This window comes from Diaphorina citri, unplaced genomic scaffold, assembly GCF_000475195.1.
Source record: "Diaphorina citri unplaced genomic scaffold, Diaci psyllid genome assembly version 1.1 scaffold892, whole genome shotgun sequence".
Taxonomy (NCBI): Eukaryota; Metazoa; Arthropoda; class Insecta; order Hemiptera; family Psyllidae; genus Diaphorina; species Diaphorina citri.
The window spans coordinates 58,078-76,183 of NW_007378323.1; the positions used below are offsets into that span (position 1 = coordinate 58,078).

General features: G+C 40.5%; 3 protein-coding genes across 3 annotated transcripts in view; all 3 read right to left on the reverse strand.

The window, feature by feature from the left end:
* Positions 1-9,568: 9,568 nt before the first annotated feature.
* On the reverse strand, positions 9,569-11,876 carry LOC103512850 (histone-lysine N-methyltransferase 2D-like; the record flags this gene model as incomplete). Its single annotated transcript, XM_026826212.1, has 2 exons — positions 11,865-11,876; positions 9,569-11,431 (listed from the first exon to the last, which is right to left on the reverse strand). Coding segments are annotated over exons 1-2 (1,875 nt in total), but the record flags the coding sequence as incomplete, so codon positions are not given.
* Positions 11,877-11,912: 36 nt separating this feature from the next.
* On the reverse strand, positions 11,913-13,136 carry LOC103512845 (early nodulin-75-like). The gene has a single exon (XM_008477629.2). The coding sequence runs from the start codon at positions 13,134-13,136 to the stop codon at positions 11,913-11,915; it is 1,224 nt and encodes a 407-aa protein (XP_008475851.1).
* Positions 13,137-16,331: 3,195 nt separating this feature from the next.
* The window catches only part of LOC103512852 (titin-like), a 31,341-nt gene continuing 29,566 nt past the window's right edge, over positions 16,332-18,106 (reverse strand). The window contains exons 5-6 of the mRNA XM_026826213.1: positions 16,785-17,828; positions 16,332-16,386 (exon numbers count right to left, since the gene is read on the reverse strand). Of these exons, the coding sequence (XP_026682014.1) occupies positions 16,332-16,386; positions 16,785-17,828 (1,099 nt within the window). The remainder of the gene's footprint in view (positions 16,387-16,784; positions 17,829-18,106) is intronic.

The following is an 18,106-nucleotide window of genomic DNA, read 5'->3' on the forward strand; positions in this document are numbered from 1 at the left end:
CTACTCATTATTTGAACTATTTTTGTCACGGCTGTGATGTCGCTAAAACTCAACGACCTCTAGGGAGGTTCTCCTCCTCGACTTGTAGAGTGAAGGTCCTGGGTTCAATCCCCTGCCGAGTTCTGTTTATGGAAATACCAGTTGCCTGTCCTTTGCTATAATGCTACATTATTATGAACCTATTGTGCAAAAGGAAAATGCAGTGGTAGGTAATAGGTAAATTTACTTTTCGAAATCAGTTATTCATATTCTCTTTTATTTTATTTTTCAGAATTTTATTTTTATTTATTACTAGCCGAAATCCGTCGCTTCGCTCCGGATTTCTGCTAGTAAACCCTTAAGGCATGGCCGTTTAAGTCACCAATCCATTTATTGGCCATGCTCGGCGTAGCTTAACATAGGTAACGCTAAAACCGGTCTTAAATGATCGACTGAAGTGTTATCTAAAACTTTCTCGCTTTGAGTTCCGAAGAATCGGAGGATGCGATAACTGAAGATTTTTTTTTTTCCCCCTATATGTATTATTTTTAAGGCTGGCCTGGCCACCCTCTATCAAGTAGACCTGAGAGCCGGATCTTTCCAGCCGTACTTGTCTGCCTGACAGTGTGTGACAGCAATCAGGCGGCCTGAAATATACCTGCATGATGACTGATGAAAATTCAATCAGGTCCACTTGACACCTGATACTGTGTGTGTTCATCAGGTATCAGGGAGGTCTGACAGGCAGATCTGTTCAGGCGTACCTGTCGGTACGGCTCAAATTATATACCTACGTAGGTATACAACGTATAGGAAAGTAAAACATTCGAACCCAACCCGTACCGAAGGTAATAGCTGGACATCAATGCTTAGTTGCTTAGGTATCTAAATATTCAAAATAGATATTTTAGGTATTAAAGTTAATGAATAGATCTACCTAGCTCATCCAGCTGTTTAGGAATTATCTCAATACAGGTACATATACATAGTACAGTAGAACCTCGATTATTTCGACTTCTATTATTTCAATTCCAAAAATATTTTTTTTCTATCTTTCTAAGGAAATCCTACTTTATCACAGGAAGAGATCATTTTTTATTAATATTTATTAATAAGATCATTGAAAGTGTTTAAAATTATGAAGAAAACGATTTCAAAGACATGCTTTTTGTTTGGTTCTTATTTTGTTTTATTTAATTTTAAAATAAAGGGTAGGTATTTATTCCCTATTTTGTTCTTTTGTAATCTATAAATTTGGCAATATGTTAATTGTTTTATGCGGAACTTCGATTATTTCAACTTTTACGCAGAACCTCGATAATGTCAACTACCCTCGGTCCCAATTAGTTGAAATAATCGAGGTTTTACTGTACATAGTGGAGTAGGTAGCTTCAGTTCTAAACGTTTTATGACGGATATTACCCATATTATTATTATGATTTGGTATTGACCTGGGATTACCTACCTGATGCCAGGCACTCCTCTTAGCATGAAGTACCAGCCAGTGGTTCTTCAACTTCTGGTACACATATTATTATTATTATGATTTGGGATTGACCTGGGATTACCTACCTGATGCCAGTCACTCCTCTTAGCATGAAGTACCAGCCAGTGGTTCTTCAACTTCTGGTACCCATATTATTATTATGATTTGGGACTGATGACCTGGGAGTGAGACTTTCCTTTAGGCATTGGACTTTCGTTGAAATAGATTGCTTCGTCTTCTTCTTTTGGTGCTATCAATATTTCTGGCTCTGCTTTTGGTATTATTAATAGTTCTGGCTCTGGTTTTGGTATTATTAATAGTTCTGGCTCAGGTTTTGGTGGTAGTGTGACCTTTGGCTCCAATTTCGGTGGCAGTTTTAGTTCTGGCTCTGGTTCTGGTGGTAGTAATAGTTCTGGCTCAGGTTTAGGCAGTAGTAATAGTTCTGGTTCTGGTTTTGGTGGTAGTAATAGTTCTGGCTCAGGTTTTGGTGATAGTAATAGTTCTGCCTGATTACAATTCAAGGGTAAGTAAAGAGCTGATTACAATTCAAGGGTGAGTAAAGGGCTGATTACAATGGCTGATATTTCACAGCAATACCTACTTACCTCAGAGCCTGACATGGCTGAATTGTTTGCCTGGGGGTCCAGGGGTTCCAACTTGTCCTTGCATCTGTTGTTGGAATATAACAAGCAAGAACTTTCACCACTGGAACTTCCCACTAGGCCTTGCTGTTACCATAGAACAGATATAAGTAGTAGAACAAGTAAAAGTCAATTGAATGAATAACTGAAGAAAAAAAAAAACTAAGTATAGGTAGGTTTCAAAAAACTATGGAACTGTTACCTAAGTAATTCATACCATGGTCTGACAGACCTAGATCTCAAGATTTTTCTGCCACACACTTTCGAACTGTCCAACAGGTTTTAAATTTGCAAAAAAATAATAATAATAATAATAATAATAATAAAAAATAAAATAAATAAATAAAAAAAATAGGTTCCCAAGTAGGTAATTTAACATTTTCAACAGTGAATATTACCTGTGGGTCTTGCAAGGAGGTTATGGATTTGCCAGAAGAAATGACTGAAGTTTCAACACCATTCTTACTGCATGGATTAGAATTTAGCCCATACATCTGATTGACACAAGAAAGGAGTTTAACATGTCATTGACCAAATTAGGTATGGATTAGATTATAAAGAATATTAAATTCAAGCTTTTTTTGTGAAATGCAACTCTTCTTTTGCTATAATAAATCATTTAAACAAAAGCAATACTTAGCATGTTGAATAATGCACCAGTTTCTCATGGATCACTGAAGTTAAGCAATGTTGAATGTGGCTGGTATCTGGCCACTCTTTAGCTGGGTGAGGAGGCAGTTTGCTTGTTTCCAAATGAAGGGTAAAACCCATATGACAAATCTCAGCAGTTTTAAGTAGTGACATTAATCAAACCAGTATAAAATTAATCATCCACTCCTAATAATCCTTATCAATACCTCTACTGATAACACAAACAATAAACATTTCATTACCATTAGAATCCTAACAATTTTTCCAAAAGGAGGAAAAAGTTGAAAATCAAAAGGTTTTTCAACTTAATCAATAGAAATTAATCAATTTCCTTGCAATAGTGTTCATTTCATACTTTTTCCATATCAAAGAGCTCATTAAGCCTATGCATCAATTAAAATTTAAAATGGTGGCAGCAGGCTAAAAGAGGGGTGCCATAATATTTGGAAATATTTTGCAGCTTACATGCTTTTGTGCTTGAGCACTTTCAAATTTAATGTATGTCTACCTCACAACTTTCAGCCTCGGGAATAGATCTGATTATAAATGAACTTACCTCAAATACTAAACAAAATTATTAGTAACATATTGGAATTATTCGAATGAAGCTCAGAAGAAAACGAACTTATTTCGGTTGTACATTTTGAAAAACTTGAACTTTGGTAGAATGGCGGTAATCTGCACTTATTAGCACAAAGTTATTGATGGGTCTTCTTGCAAAACAAATTTGTAGAAAAGCAAGTGCAAGATCCAAGATGAATCAAAGACAGATCAAAGGACAATGCTAGATACTTTTTAAAATCAATTGCCTTTATTTTTTATCACTAAATTACCATCATTATCAGATAAAACTGATAAAAGAGTAAAGAGAACTTCTTGAAAAATTGAATTTAGTTTTGTTTACAAACCCAAGGACAAACAGCTGTCAAGGCAAACTGCGCTCATTGCATAATCAATAATGAATACGGCACGAAGGAGTGTTTGCTCTCAATAATGCAACGCCCATTGCATAATCAATAAACATAAGCTCATTGAAGGCGTTCATAACATTTACTTACCCGTGTGTTTTATTGAAGGTAGGTACTTCTTCTTCATCGCAGTTTTCCGTGTTCAGCTTCAGACGGAGTCGGCGTTTTTCGTCAGCCCTCGATCAGCCCTAACTAGACTGATTGCTTCGGATGTCATTTGGTTTTGGCTACAAAAAAATTAGGTACTAGTGGATGCCCTTCGCACTCAACACTCGACCTTTGCTGTTTCTTTAGCAAGGGAAATTTCTAGGCAAGGCTTGTATCTTGTATCCCCCCTGTTCAAAGTCCCCCAGCCAAACAGTAAAGAGGGCAAAAGCACAATGCTATTAGGTAGGTACCTAAATAGATTTAATTTCTCAAGTCCGCCAGCCTAGTTAGCTTAGTTGGTAATGCGTCTACCTTGTAAGCGCTAGGCCGCGGGTTCGATTCCCGCCCGGGACGGATTTTATCCTGATGGGATAATGTTCGTTCTCGGAACGGCTTGTAATAATAAAGGAAGGACGGACTAAAAATCGGTCTGGGTCGAAATGTTTTGCGCAAACACGCCTTTTTGCCAGTATTTCGTTAGTGCTCGTGCAAATTTTGTATCGTTAGTGCGTGCAAAATTTCCATTAGTGTGCGCACTCTTCGCTGTTTGCGCAAGCGGTTGCAAGGCGTACATATGTTTCCACAAAAGATTGCAAGGTGTGGGTTGCGCAAATTTGTTTGTGCAAAATTTTTCGCACTCCTGAATGGGACTTTTTATGTATAGGTAATTGTATTGGAGTTTTCCTCTTCTCTTCCATTGGGTAAACTATCCCACCTGGTATTTTGAATAAATCTAATTCTTGTTTTTAATTATTCCTACCTCTATCGTCTATTACACACTAACATGTGGATCTATTACAGATGTATCATGTGCATTACATTGTTGATTTGTCAATTTATGGAATTCAATGGCTCGTGGTTGACCTTACGAAAAATCGATCGAACTGGTTCCTAGTTTTAACCTTGAGGTCGTACTTAGGATTATCCAATGTGCCAATCTGGTTTAATGAGATGCCGTCGAATTATAATCCGTCAATGTTAGGTTGGGGGAAACCTCTGAACCATCAAGGAGTGGAATAGCAGGAAGTTCATTTTGTCTGCATCAATCAATTGACGCAAAAACGACTTATAACCTGCATAAGTACCTATTGTGACCTAGGTATAAGTCGTTTTTGCGACAAACGACTCAATTCAAGCACCGACTGTAAGTGTGAGAATCAATACCTGACTCACAGAAGGATGTTTAAATGATGAAAAGGATTTCCATATTTCAATAATCTTTTTACACTGGTAATGGCGTCACTGGTCGCTACTCGATTAAAGTAGCTACTCAATTGTCCCCACGAGGCTGAGTGCACCCCGAACTCCAAGCACAGAGCCGAGAAAACTTCGACCCTGCCGGGAATCGAACCCGGGGCCTCCGGACTGCAAACCTAGTGTGATACCCACTCGGCCACGGAGGTTGCTTCCCCGAAAGTTCACTATACCTACTTTGGGAGTGAAGGGACTTTTCAGTCTCATTCTGGCAGTATAAACAGGGTATATTCTATTCTATTCTGACTATTACTTTTGGTTGTATGCCAGCCTAGTTAGCTTAGTTGGTAGCGCGTCTGCCTCGTAAGCGCTAGGCCGCGGGTTCGATTCCACGCGGGGCGGATTTTATCCTGATGGTATAATGTTCGTTCTCCGAACGGCTGGCTTTCTCCTATCCTGTCTTCCTTCTCTCTTCGATTTCGGGACGATAAGACCATAGCAGTTACAGATCAATATCAATTAAAATCTGGTGTGAACATCACACGACTTTCCTCATCCTATTGAATGATGCTTACTTTGAATGTTCTTGTTCTTATAGCCAAACTTTTACAATATCTCTAACCGTTTAGTGGGTAAAGCTGAAAACCGCCAAAAAACGGTCAAAAACTGCCAAAAAGCGGTCAATATACCCCCAACCGCAACACCTATCTCAACGAAACGTTTTGAGTTGCACCCTTGTCACATTTGTAAACTACATACCAAATTTCAAGTCTCTAGCTCTTAGCGTTCTCGAGATATTTTGTTTACAGACAGACAGACACACGGACACACAGACACACACACACGGACAAATGGCTGAAACTTTGGATTTACCCAAACTGTTTTCTGGCTTTGGTATGAAATGACACAGCTAAACTTAGAACGTAGGTGGTGTAAGTAGGTAGGTACGTTCTTTTGTGTCTGGTCTGTTGGAATTTACGCGGAGAAGATTGAACAAAACAATAAAATTAAGACAATCTTGAAGAGAAATCAGATGAAGAGACGTAGAAGAGGAAAAAGAAGGGATAAGAAGAAGGAGGGAAAAGAAAAATAATAATAATANNNCACTCCTGTTAGCATGAAGTACCAGCCAGTGGTTCTCACTCCTGTTAGCATGAAGTACCAGCCAGTGGTTCTCACTCCTCTTAGCATGAAGTACCAGCCAGTGGTTCTTCAACTTCTGGCACTTCGGAGGTCCCGGGTTCGATTTCCAACCGAGTCGAAGTTTTTTGCGCGTCTGCCTTGTAAGCGCTAGGCCGCGGATCCAATTTCCACCCAGGGCGAACTTTAAACAGATTCAATTCAATTCAATTCTATTTTATTGTGATTGTCACAACATTATACACAATTTACAATTTTACATTTAGGTTTTCTATCAGATAAGGTTTGTTCTTGGAACGGCTGGCTTTCTCCTATCCTGTCCACCTCCTATCCTGTCCACGATTGGACCTCCGTTGTTACAGTTCCCTCTATCAAACTTCATTAAAAGTCCTTGTCTGTACTACCTGCCTCGGTGGTGTAGTGGTCAAGGCGCTCGCCTGGTAAACAGGAGGGCGTGGGTTCAATCCCAGCCGAGGTATGGAATCCTCAATATAATTTGAGAATTTGACCACAATAATAGTAGTAGCCTACTGCTGGAGTAAAGGGACTTTTCAGTCCTATAATATAATTTGAGAATTTCACCACAATAATAATAGAAGCCTACTGCTGGAGTAAAGGGACTTTCCAGTCCTATGCGAGCAGTATGAATAAGCACTATTATTATTATTAAGCACGATTATTATAGGCTCTTGTTCTTCTTCTTAGCCTTTTCCCATAGGGTCGACGTGCACAAGCCTAGCCTTAGGGGGTGCACAAGCCAGTGTATTTTTACCGAAAAAGGGTTTAAAATAGGGTTCGACCCGGTCAGCCCATCTTGGTTAAAAAGCCTTCAAGAAAAGCCTTGCATCATAGTAAATTTATACGTTAATACTCATAAACATAATAAATTTATACATATTCATAAGCACATTCGTATTCAGATAGCATTTTCCATCAAGGTTAATGTTGCCTTATACTTCAGCCACTTTTGACTTTTGTGTGAACAGAGATGTAGGTACCTAATAATTTACCAGACGTGTATGGGGGGATTTTAGTTGACAAAGATGTAACCATTTAAACTTTACTACCAATTCCTTAAACTGACAAACCACAAATACCAGATGTTTGTGTTATAATACTTATAATTAAAAAACCAGCTGGTAAATACATCTTTTAACTAGGTAGTATTCAATAATCATTAGATTCATTAGTAATTAGCGTCAGGTATTTAGGTCTTGATTAGAATTGGATATTAGGTACAAGTTTAGATAGGTAGGGAAACACGGGGCAAAATGGCACCTCTAGTGCTTATGAGGTCCTAACTAAATAAAATAATCATGCAAAAATTGCATCAAACACTCGTGAAATCGAATACAACCTGCGTACTCTTCAAAAACAAGAGATAAAGGAATCAACCACAGATCAAAACAAAGATAACACTTGCAGGAATAGTTTCTAGTCCATCCAAGAGAGCTCAGCACTTCCTAGCTCCTAAAAAGGGCGGGTGATCGTTTTGCCCCGATGTACCGTTTTACCCCGTGTTCCCCTATTAGGTACTTTGTACGTACAGAACTTTATACTTATTATTATTATTATTATTACCTAGGTCAGTAATTAAAAACAATAAAAGAAAACTGCCTTTTGTCTGGGATGTTAGTCGTCAATTTTAGATTGTCTTTCGCTCATTCTCTGGACTTGGCCTGACGCACTACTCAGGCTAACTCTTTTTGGACCATTTCATTGGACGAATCTTCTTCACATAAACCGGATCTGTTGCCGTTTTTTTGTAAGACTTTATGCCATAAAGATTCTCACACAATGAGCTTTTCCACCCAACCAACCAATCGACAGATCCAAATGGTGTGAAAAATTCAGACGACCTTGACCACCATCGGACTTTTATCTTCAAAACTTTGTGAAGGTCACGGCTGATTTTTGATATTTTTTATTATTATTATTTTTGAGGAAAAAATCATCAATGTAATTTATTTTGTCAAAACAAAAAAGTTCGTTTCATAAAAAAAAAAAAAAAAAAAAATCAAGGAAGATGGCGAACTGGTCTGGTCACGTGATTTTTTTTTAAATTTATAACCGGTTCCATTTTTTTGTGCTGGTCTTCTTCAGAAAACTCCGTCAACATGGAAATTATTTTAATTTTTTTTCTTGTTATTATTTTTATATTGCAAAAGAAAAAGGAAAAACGAAAAAAAAAAAAAAAAACGTGGATACTCGATTGCCCTCACAAGGCTGATGCACCCTGATTAGAGAGTTGAACATTTCAACCCCACCGCGAATCGAAATCGGGCTACGCGGATGTACGAGGGAATCTTATCAATTTTGTCCTCACATAGTCGACGCCGTCGATCGACGAGGTGAATCTGTGTTGTCGAGGCAGTGTACGGTTTCATTCGACGTCGACTATGTGTGAACACAGCTTTCAAAACGGTTCACCTTCTGACGGAACCCATGGACCAAAACTCAATCCAATAGGCGAGACCTTGTAAAAATGGACACCAAAAAAATCAACTAGGTACCGAAATTTGATCTTGAATGAAAATGGACTATTGTAAACTTGAGAAATAAGAACAAGTGGGCCAAAGAGCAATCAAAGAGGTACAGAAAAAAAATACTAATGAAGAAGAAGAAGAAGAAGAAGAAGAAGAAGAAGAAGAAGAAGAAGAAGAAGAAGAAGAAGAAGAAGAAGAAGAATGTAGTGCAGGAGGTAAAGGTGCTGCTGGATGTAGTTCATGAGGTAAAGGTGATGCTGGATATAGTTCATGAGGTAAAGGTGCTGCTGGATGTATTTCATGGGGTACAGGTGCTGCTGGATGTAGTGCATTAGGCAAAGGTGCTGCTGGATGTAGTTCATGAGCTAAAGGTGCTGCTGGATGTAGTGCATGAGGTAAAGGTGCTGCTGGATGTAGTGCATGAGGTAAAGGTGCTGCTGGATGTAGCTCATGAGGTAAAGGTGCTCCTGGATGTAGTGCATGAGGTAAAGGTGCTGCTGGATGTAGTTCATGAGGTAAAGGTGCTGCTGGATGTAGTGCATGAGGTAAAGGTGCTGCTGGATGTAGTTCATGAGGTAAAGGTGATGCTGGATGTAGTTCATGAGGTAAAGGTGCTGCTGGATGTAGTGCATGAGGTAAAGGTGCTGCTGGATGTAGTGCATGAGGTAAAGGTGCTGCTGGATGTAGTGCATGAGGTAAAGGTGCTGCTGGATGTAGTGCATGAGGTAAAGGTGCTGCTGGATGTAGTGCATGAGGTAAAGGTGCTGCTGGATGTAGTGCATGAGGTAAAGGTGCTGCTGGATGTAGTGCATGAGGTAAAGGTGCTGCTGGATGTAGTGCATGAGGTAAAGGTGCTGCTGGATGTAGTGCATGAGGTAAAGGTGCTGCTGGATGTAGTGCATGAGGTAAAGGTGCTGCTGGATGTAGTTCATGGGGTAAAGGTGCTGCTGGATTTAGTTCATGGGGTAAAGGTGCTGTTTGATGTAGTTCATGAGGTAAAGGTGGTGCTGGATGTAGTTCATGAGGTAAAGGTGCTGCTGGATGTAGTGCATGAGGTAAAGGTGTTGCTGGATGTAGTTCATTAGGTAAAGGTGTTGCTGGATGTAGCGCATGAGGTAAAGGTGCTGCTGGATGTAGTTCATGAGGTAAAGGTGCTGCTGGATGTAGTTTATGAGGTAAAGGTGCTGCTGGATGTAGTTCATGAGGTAAAGGTGCTGCTGGATTTAGTTCATGAGGTAAAGGTGCTGCTGGATGTAGTGCATGAGGCAGAGGTGCTGCTGTCGTTGGAATAGCCACAATCTCGGGTTTTGGTTGAGAAGCTATCACTTTTTCCGGAGCAGGTGGATAGTTGATTTGTGGGGACGATCCAAAATACTTTTCAACCCCAACTTCTTTGTTAATAAAATCACTGTTTGGTGGATTTAGGAGAGGTGGTGCAGGCGAGATAAGGTGATGGACTTTATTTGCAGGTTTGACAGCTTCGTTTGCAATTATTGGTTCTTCGGCGTGTGGAATTTCATCAAGTTGCAAACTTGGTTTTGGTAATAGTAATACTTCGGGTTCTTGTTTTGGTACTAGTAATATTTCAGGTTCTGATTTTGGTACTAGTAATATTTCAGGTTCTGGTTTTGGTACTACTAATACTTCAGGTTCTGGTTTTGGTTGTAGTAATAGTTCTGGCTCTGGTTTTTGTGGTAGTATTAGTTCTGGCTCTGGTTTTGGTGGTAGTAATAGTTCAGGCTCAGGTTTTAAATGTAGTAATAGTTCTGGCTCTGGTTTTGGTGGTAGTATTAGTTCTGGCTCTGGGTTTGGTGACAGTAATAGTTCTGGCTCAGGTTTTGGTGGTAGTAATAGTTCTGGCTCTGCCTTTGGTGGCAGTAATAGTTCTGGCTCTGGTTTTGGTGGTAGTATTAGTTCTGGCTCTGGTTTTGGTGGTAGTAATAGTTCTGGCTCTGGTTTTGGTGGTAGTATTAGTTCTGGTTTTGGTACTAGTAATATTTTAGGTTCTGATTTTGGTACTAGTAATACTTCAGGTTCTGATTTTGGTACTAGTAATACTTCAGGTTTTGGTACTTGCAATACTTCGGGTTCTGGTTTTGGTACTGGTAATATTTTAGGTTCTGGTTTTGGTACTAGTAATATTTCAGGTTCTGGTTTTGGTACTAGTAATACATCAGGTTCTGGTTTTGGTACAAGTAATACTTCAGGCTTTGGTTTTGGTACTAGTAATACTTCAGGTTCTGGTTTTGGTACAAGTAATACTTCAGGTTTTGGTACTACTATTTCCTTCTTCGGTTCTTTTACCAAAACAATTTTTTCTTGTACTTTTGGGTAATTGAGCTCTGGGGCGGGTCCAAAATATCCCCCGATTCCTGTGTATTTATCTTTGTAAACCAAATCACTGTTTGGGGGATTGAGAAGTGGGGGTGGTGGTGGAAATAAAGCATGATGAGACTTTCCTTTAGGCTTTGGACTTTCGTTGAAAAAGATTGCTTCGTCTTCTTCTTTTGGTGCTATCAATATTTCTGGCTCTGCTTTTGGTATTATTAATAGTTCTGGCTCAGGTTTTGGTGGTAGTGTGCCCTTTGGCTCAAATTTTGGTGGCAGTTTTAGTTCTGGCTCTGGTTCTGGTGGTAGTAATAGTTCTGGTTCAGGTTTAGGCAGTAGTAATAGTTCTGGTTCTGGTTTTGGTGGTAGTAATAGTTCTGGCTCAGGTTTTGGTGATAGTAATAGTTCTGGCTCAGGTTTTGGTGGTAGTAACAGTTCTGGCTCTGGTTTTGGTGGCAGTATTAGTTCTGGCTCTGGTTTTGGTGGCAGTAATAGTTTTGGCTTAGGTTTAGGTGGTAGTAATAGTTTTTCTGGCTCTGGTTTTGGTGGTGTGGCCAGCACTTTTTCTAGCCCTAGAAAAGAATACAAAAAAAAGACTTTTTTTGTTATAAAATAATTTATCTCAAATTAAGAGAACTAAAAAATTAATATTTATTTTATTATTGAATCTAAACCTGATACAGAGCAAATTTAAATATTAAGTAAAATTTGTGTACAGTAAAATTAAATTATTTACAAATAAAAAAAAGGAGGAAAAAAAAAGAGTTTTTTCTTTTAATTTCAAAATACATATAAATTATCAAATAACGTCCTAAAATTTCAATTTACTAAGCGGGCCTCTTACTAAGAGGGGCATTACAGTCCACATTGGGTCCCTCTTGGAAAAAGCCCTTCAATTCAGATAAATCGGGTCCAGAACGGTCGGCAAAATGACATCCTTTGGCAGTCCCTTTTTGTTGATCACATATGTGCGGAAATTGCCCAATGATTTCGGATTGGACGAAACGGTTGGTTTAGCCACCGGATTCGGCACCGTTTTCACCGCTTGAACGGTTGGTGCCGTTGGTTTTGGACTTTGGTAGACGTAAGACCTTCCGGAAGTTCCAGGACTATTGACACTACTGTGAAAGGCGTGCATTCTGTCGTAATTTTTGGGAACAAATACTTGGGGTTTTGAGAGATGAGGGATTTCGGAGTGTAAGGGTAGCTCGTGATAGGGATTGTTTTTGCTGGGCGATTTTTGTGGACTTGGGTGATGAGGTTGGGGCTCTGAAAGATATTGATTTGCTGGACTAGCTTCAATCGGTTTTGGAGGCTGTGGAACCAAAGGTTCTTGTGAAAGTGCAGATGAAGGTAGAGGCTGCGGAACCAATGTTTCCTGATGCGCAGATGACGATAATGTTGAGGGACACGGGGATGGTGGTAGAACTTTAGGCGAAGGTCGGTATTTGGGTAGCAAAGGATAGAACTCATACTTGGGCGTTTGTGGAGGGAGTTGGACCTTCAACTGTGTGTCCTCCAGAAAGGGTTCGGTCAAGTGTGGCTTTTGATGTTGAGGATCCAGGAAGGGTTCGGTCAACTGTGGCGGCTGATGTTTGGGAGCGACAGCAGTTTCGAGAACATCGGGTTTCTTCGACATGAGGCTGTGAAGGTACTCGTCGATTTTCGCCAGTTTCTTGAACAGCTGAGCCAAGGCGTTACACGATGGTTCGCAGGGTGCGCCAACAGCGACAGCGGTAGTTGCAGGAAATTCAACAGATGGTCCTGACTTTGCGTGAATCGGTGCAAACTTCGGATGAATCACCTTTTCTTCAAAAGAAGGACTAACATCAATGGGAGGCGGCAAGAAGGGTGGTTGAACAGCAGTTGGAGGTATAGCATTGGGAGGTGGTTTAAAAGCAGTTGGATGTATGGTTTCCGGAATTTCAGTTAATGGTGGAGAAGCATGGTGTTCCGGAACGATCTCAGTTGCCGGAGTAACAACAACGGAGGAAGACACATGAGACGGACGAGGTAATGGACCATGTTGAGGAGCAGGCCCAGAATAGGCAGGGCGCCCAGTTTCGTAAAGAATCACCGATGAAGGATGGGCTTTGAAGAAATCCGTTGGTGGCATATAGTCATAAACCCTTGGCTTTCCTCGAGGGAGGAATTTCCTCTGATATAGAGGTACTTGGGGTTGTACATGAGGTAAAGGTGCTGCTGGATGTAGTTCATGGGGTAAAGGTGCTGCTGGATGTAGTTCATGAGGTAAAGGTGCTGCTGGATGTGGTTCATGAGGTAAAGGTGCCGCTGGATGTATTTCATGGGGTAAAGGTGCTGCTGGATGTAGTTCATGAGGTAAAGGTGCTGCTGGATGTAGTGCATTAGGTAAAGGTGCTGCTGGATGTAGTTCATGAGGTAAAGGTGCTGCTGGATGTAGTTCATGAGGTAAAGGTGCTGCTGGTAATAATAATGCTTGTATGAATGTCAAAATGTCTCAACCTATAATGGAGGGACTATAATTCAATAGGTGTGACTATTGTTGATATAGATCAGTGTCAGACTGGTTGTCGACATTTTGTTGTTGAATTGTTGATGATGTTGTTGACACTGGACCTAATGACTAATCTAATGATATACCAAACTAGAAAACTAAACATACAACATACACATTAATGTTTTTTTTTTCCTCCTGAGGTGTTCGATAGAGCATCCAGCCTAGTTAGCTTGGAGTGTAGCGCGTCCGCCTTGTAAGCGCTAGGCCGCGGGTTCGATTCCCGCCCGGGGCCGGATTTTATCCTAAAACAGATAAGGTTCGTTCTCGGAATGACTGGCTTTTTCCTATCCTGTCTTCTTTCTTTCTTCGATTTCGAGACGCTAAGACCTATAGCAGTTAAAGTTCCCTTTATCAAACCTCTTTAAAAAAAGTCCCCAGCGAGACTAAGCAGGTCTACTCTCTGTTTAAGGTCTCAGACAGACCTCGGTTACAAAAGCTCGTGTATCTTGATGAATAATGGAAAATTGGAAAACGTCAACATGACTTTTTTACTACTAGGTGCTATTATTATTATTACTATTACTATTATTATTATTATTATTATTATTATTATTATTATTATTATTATTATTATTATTATTATTATTATTTAATCATTATTTCATGGGGTAAAGGTGCTGCTGGATGTAGTGCATGAGGTAAAGGTGCTGCTGGGTGTAGTGCATGAGGTAAAGGTGCTGCTAAATGTAGTTCATGAGGTAAAGGTGCTGCTGGATGTAGTTCATGAGGTAAAGGTGCTGCTGGATGTAGTTCATGAGGTAAAGGTGCTGTTTTATGTAGTTCATGAGGTAAAGGTGCTGCTGAATGTAGTTCATGAGGTAAAGGTGCTGCTAGATGTAGTGCATTAGGTAAAGGTGCTGTTGGATGTAGTTCACGAGGTAAAGGTGCTGCTAGATGTAGTCCATGAGGTAAATGTGCTGCTGGATGTAGTTCATGAGGTAAAGGTGCTGCTGGACGTAGTTCATGAGGTAAAGGTGCTGTTTGATGTAGTTCATGAGGTAAAGGAACTGCAGAATGTAGTGCATTAGGTAAAGGTGCTGCTGGATGTAGTTCATGAAGTAAAGGTGCTGCTGGATTTAGTTCATGAGGTAAAGGTGCTGCTGGATGTATTTCATGGGGTAAAGCTGCTGCTGGATGTAGTTCATGGGGTAAAGGTGCTGCTGGATGTAGTTCATGAGGTAAAGGTGCTGCAGAATGTAGTGCATTAGGTAAAGGTGCTGCTGGATGTAGTTCATAAGCTAAAGGTGCTGCTGGATGTAGTACATGAGGTAAAGGTGCTGCTGGATGTAGTTCATGAGGTAAAGGTGCTGCTGAATGTAGTTCTTGAGGTAAAGGTGCTGCTGGATGTAGTTCATGAGGTAAAGGTGCTGCTGGATGTAGTGCATTAGGCAAAGGTGCTGCTGGATGTAGTTCATGAGCTAAAGGTGCTGCTGGATGTAGTGCATGAGGTAAAGGTGCTGCTGGATGTAGTTCATGAGGTAAAGGTGCTGCTGGATGTATTTCATGGGGTGAAGGTGCTGCTGGATGTAGTGCATGAGGTAAAGGTGCTGCTGGATGTAGTTCATGGGGTGAAGGTGCTGCTGAATGTAGTTCATGAGGTAAAGGTGCTGCTGGATGTAGTGCATGAGGTAAAGGTGCTGCTGGATGTAGTTCATGGGGTAAAGGTGCTGTTGGATGTAGTTCATGAGGTAAAGGTGATGCTGGATGTAGTTCATGAGGTAAAGGTGCTGCTGGATGTAGTTCATGGGGTGAATGTTCTGCTGGATGTAGTGCATGAGGTAAAGGTGCTGCTGGATGTAGTTCATGAGGTAAAGGTGCTGCTGGATGTAGTTCATGAGGTAAAGGAGTTTTGGTGGTAGTAATAGTTCTGGCTCAGGTTTTGGTGGTAGTAATAGTTTTGACTTAGGTTTAGGTGGTAGTAATAGTTTTTCTGGCTCTGGTTTTGGTGGTAGTAATAGTTCTGGCTTAGGTTTTGGTGGTAGTAATAGTTCTGGCTCCGATTTTGGTGGTAATAACAGTTCTGGCTCAGGTTTTGGTGGTAGTAATATTTTTGGCTCTGGTTTTGGTGGTAGTAATAGTTCTGGCTCTGGTTTTGGTGGCAGTAATAGTTCTGGCTCAGGTTTTGGTGGTAGTAATAGTTCTGGCTCAGGTTTTGGTGGTAGTAATATTTCTGGCTCTGGTTTTGGTGGTAGTAATAGTTCTGGCTCTGGTTTTGGTGGTAGTAATAGTTCTGGCTCTGGTTTTGGTGGCAGTAATAGTTCTGGCTCAGGTTTCGGCGGCAATAATATTTCAGGCTCAGGTTTTGGTGGTAGTAATAGTTCTGGCTCAGGTTTTGGTGGTAGTAATAGTTCTGGCTCTGGTTTTGGTGGAAGTAATAGTTTTGGCTTAGGTTTAGGTGGTAGTAATAGTTGTTCGGGCTCTGGTTTTGGTGGCAGTAATAGTTCTGGCTCAGGTTTCGGCGGCAATAATATTTCAGGCTCAGGTTTTGGTGGTAGTAATAGTTCTGGCTCAGGTTTTGGTGGTAGTAATAGTTCTGGCTCTGGTTTTGGTGGAAGTAATAGTTCTGGCTGTGGTTTTGGTGGTATTAATATTTCAGGCTCAGGTTTTGGTGGTAGTAATAGTTCTGGCTCAGGTTTTGGTGGTAGTAATAGTTCTGGCTCTGGTGGAAGCAATAGTTCTGGCTGTGGTTTTGGTGGTAGTAATAGTTCTGGCTCTGGTTTTGGTGGTAGTAATAGTTCTGGCTCTGGTTTTGGTGGTAGTAATAGTTCTGGCTCAGGTTTTGGTGGAAGTAATAGTTCTGGCTCTGGTTTTGGTGGCAGTAATAGTTCTGGATCAGGTTTCGGCGGCAATAATATTTCAGGCTCAGGTTTTGGTGGTAGTAATAGTTCTGGCTCTGGTTTTGGTGGTAGTAATAGTTCTAGCTCTGTTTTTGGTGGTAGTAATAGTTCTGGCTCAGGTTTTGGTGGCAGTAATAGTTCTGGCTCAGGTTTTGGTGGTAGTAATAGTTCTGGCTCTGGTTTTGGTGGCAATAATATTTCTGGCTCTGGTTTTGGTGGTAGTAATAGTTCTGGCTCAGGTTTTGGTGGCAATAATATTTCTGGCTTTGGTTTTGGTGGTAGTAATAGTTCTGGCTCAGGTTTTGGTGGTAGTAATATTTCCGGCTCTGGTTTTGGTGGTAGTAATAGTTGTTCTGGCTCTGGTTTTGGTGGTAGTAATAGTTTTGGCTCTGGTTTTCGTGGTAGTAATAGTTCTGGCTCAGGTTTTGGTGGCAATAATATTTCTGGCTCTGGTTTCGGTGGTAGTAATAGTTCTGGCTCTGGTTTTGGAACTATCACCTCAGGTTTCTTCACCGGAACAGTTTTATCAGGGACTTCGGGGTACCCAATTTCTGGAACAGCTCCGAAATATCCTCCAACGCCTGTATACTTGTCTTTGTACACCAATTCACTATTTGGTGGATTTAGCACTGGAGGTGGCGGTGGAATGGGAGAATGATGAGGTTTTTCTGGAGGGCTCTTCGGTTCGTTGAAAAAGATAGGTTCGTCTTCATCTTTATCTTTTGGAGGAACTTTGAAAACTTCTGGTTTTGTTTGAACTTTCAGTGCAGCTTTTTCGAATAATATGGGTTCCTTCTTATCCAATAATACGGGTTCTTTCTTATCCAATAATACGGGTTCCTTTTTATCCAATAAAACGGGTTCCTTTTTATCCAATAATACGGGTGCCTTCTTATCCAATAATACGGGTTCCTTCTTATCCAATAATACGGGTTCCTTCTTATCCAATAATACGGGTTCCTTCTTATCCAATATTACGGGTCCCTTCTTATCCAATAATACGGGTGACTTCTTATCCAATAATACGGGTTCCTTCTTATCCAATAATACGGGTTCCTTCTTATCCAATAATATGGGTTCCTTCTTGTCCAATAATACGGGTTCCTTCTTATCCAATAATACGGTTTCCTTCTTATCCAGTAATACGTGTTCCTTCTTATCCAATAATACGGGTTCCTTCTTATCAAGTAATACGGGTTCCTTCTTATCCAATAATACGCGTTCCTTCTTATCCAGTAATACGGGTTCCTTCTTATCCAGTAATACGGGTTCCTTCTCATCCAATAATACGGGTTCCTTCTTATCAAGTAATACGGGTTCCTTCTTATCCAATAATACGGGTTCCTTCTTATCCAGTAATACGGGTTCCTTCTTATCCAATAATACGGGTTCCTTCTTATCAAGTAATAAGGTTTTGGTGGTAGTAATAGTTCTGGCTCAGGTTTTGGTGGTAGTAATAGTTCTGGCTCTGGTTTTGGTGGAAGCAATAGTTCTGGCTGTGGTTTTGGTGGCAGTAATAGTTCTGGCTCTGGTTTTGGTGGTAGTAATAGTTCTGGCTCTGGTTTTGGTGGCAGTATTAGTTCTGGCTCTGGTTTTGGTGGTAGTAATAGTTCTGGCTCAGGTTTCGGCGGCAATAATATTTCAGGCTCAGGTTTTGGTGGTAGTAATAGTTCTGGCTCAGGTTTTGGTGGTAGTAATAGTTCTGGCTGT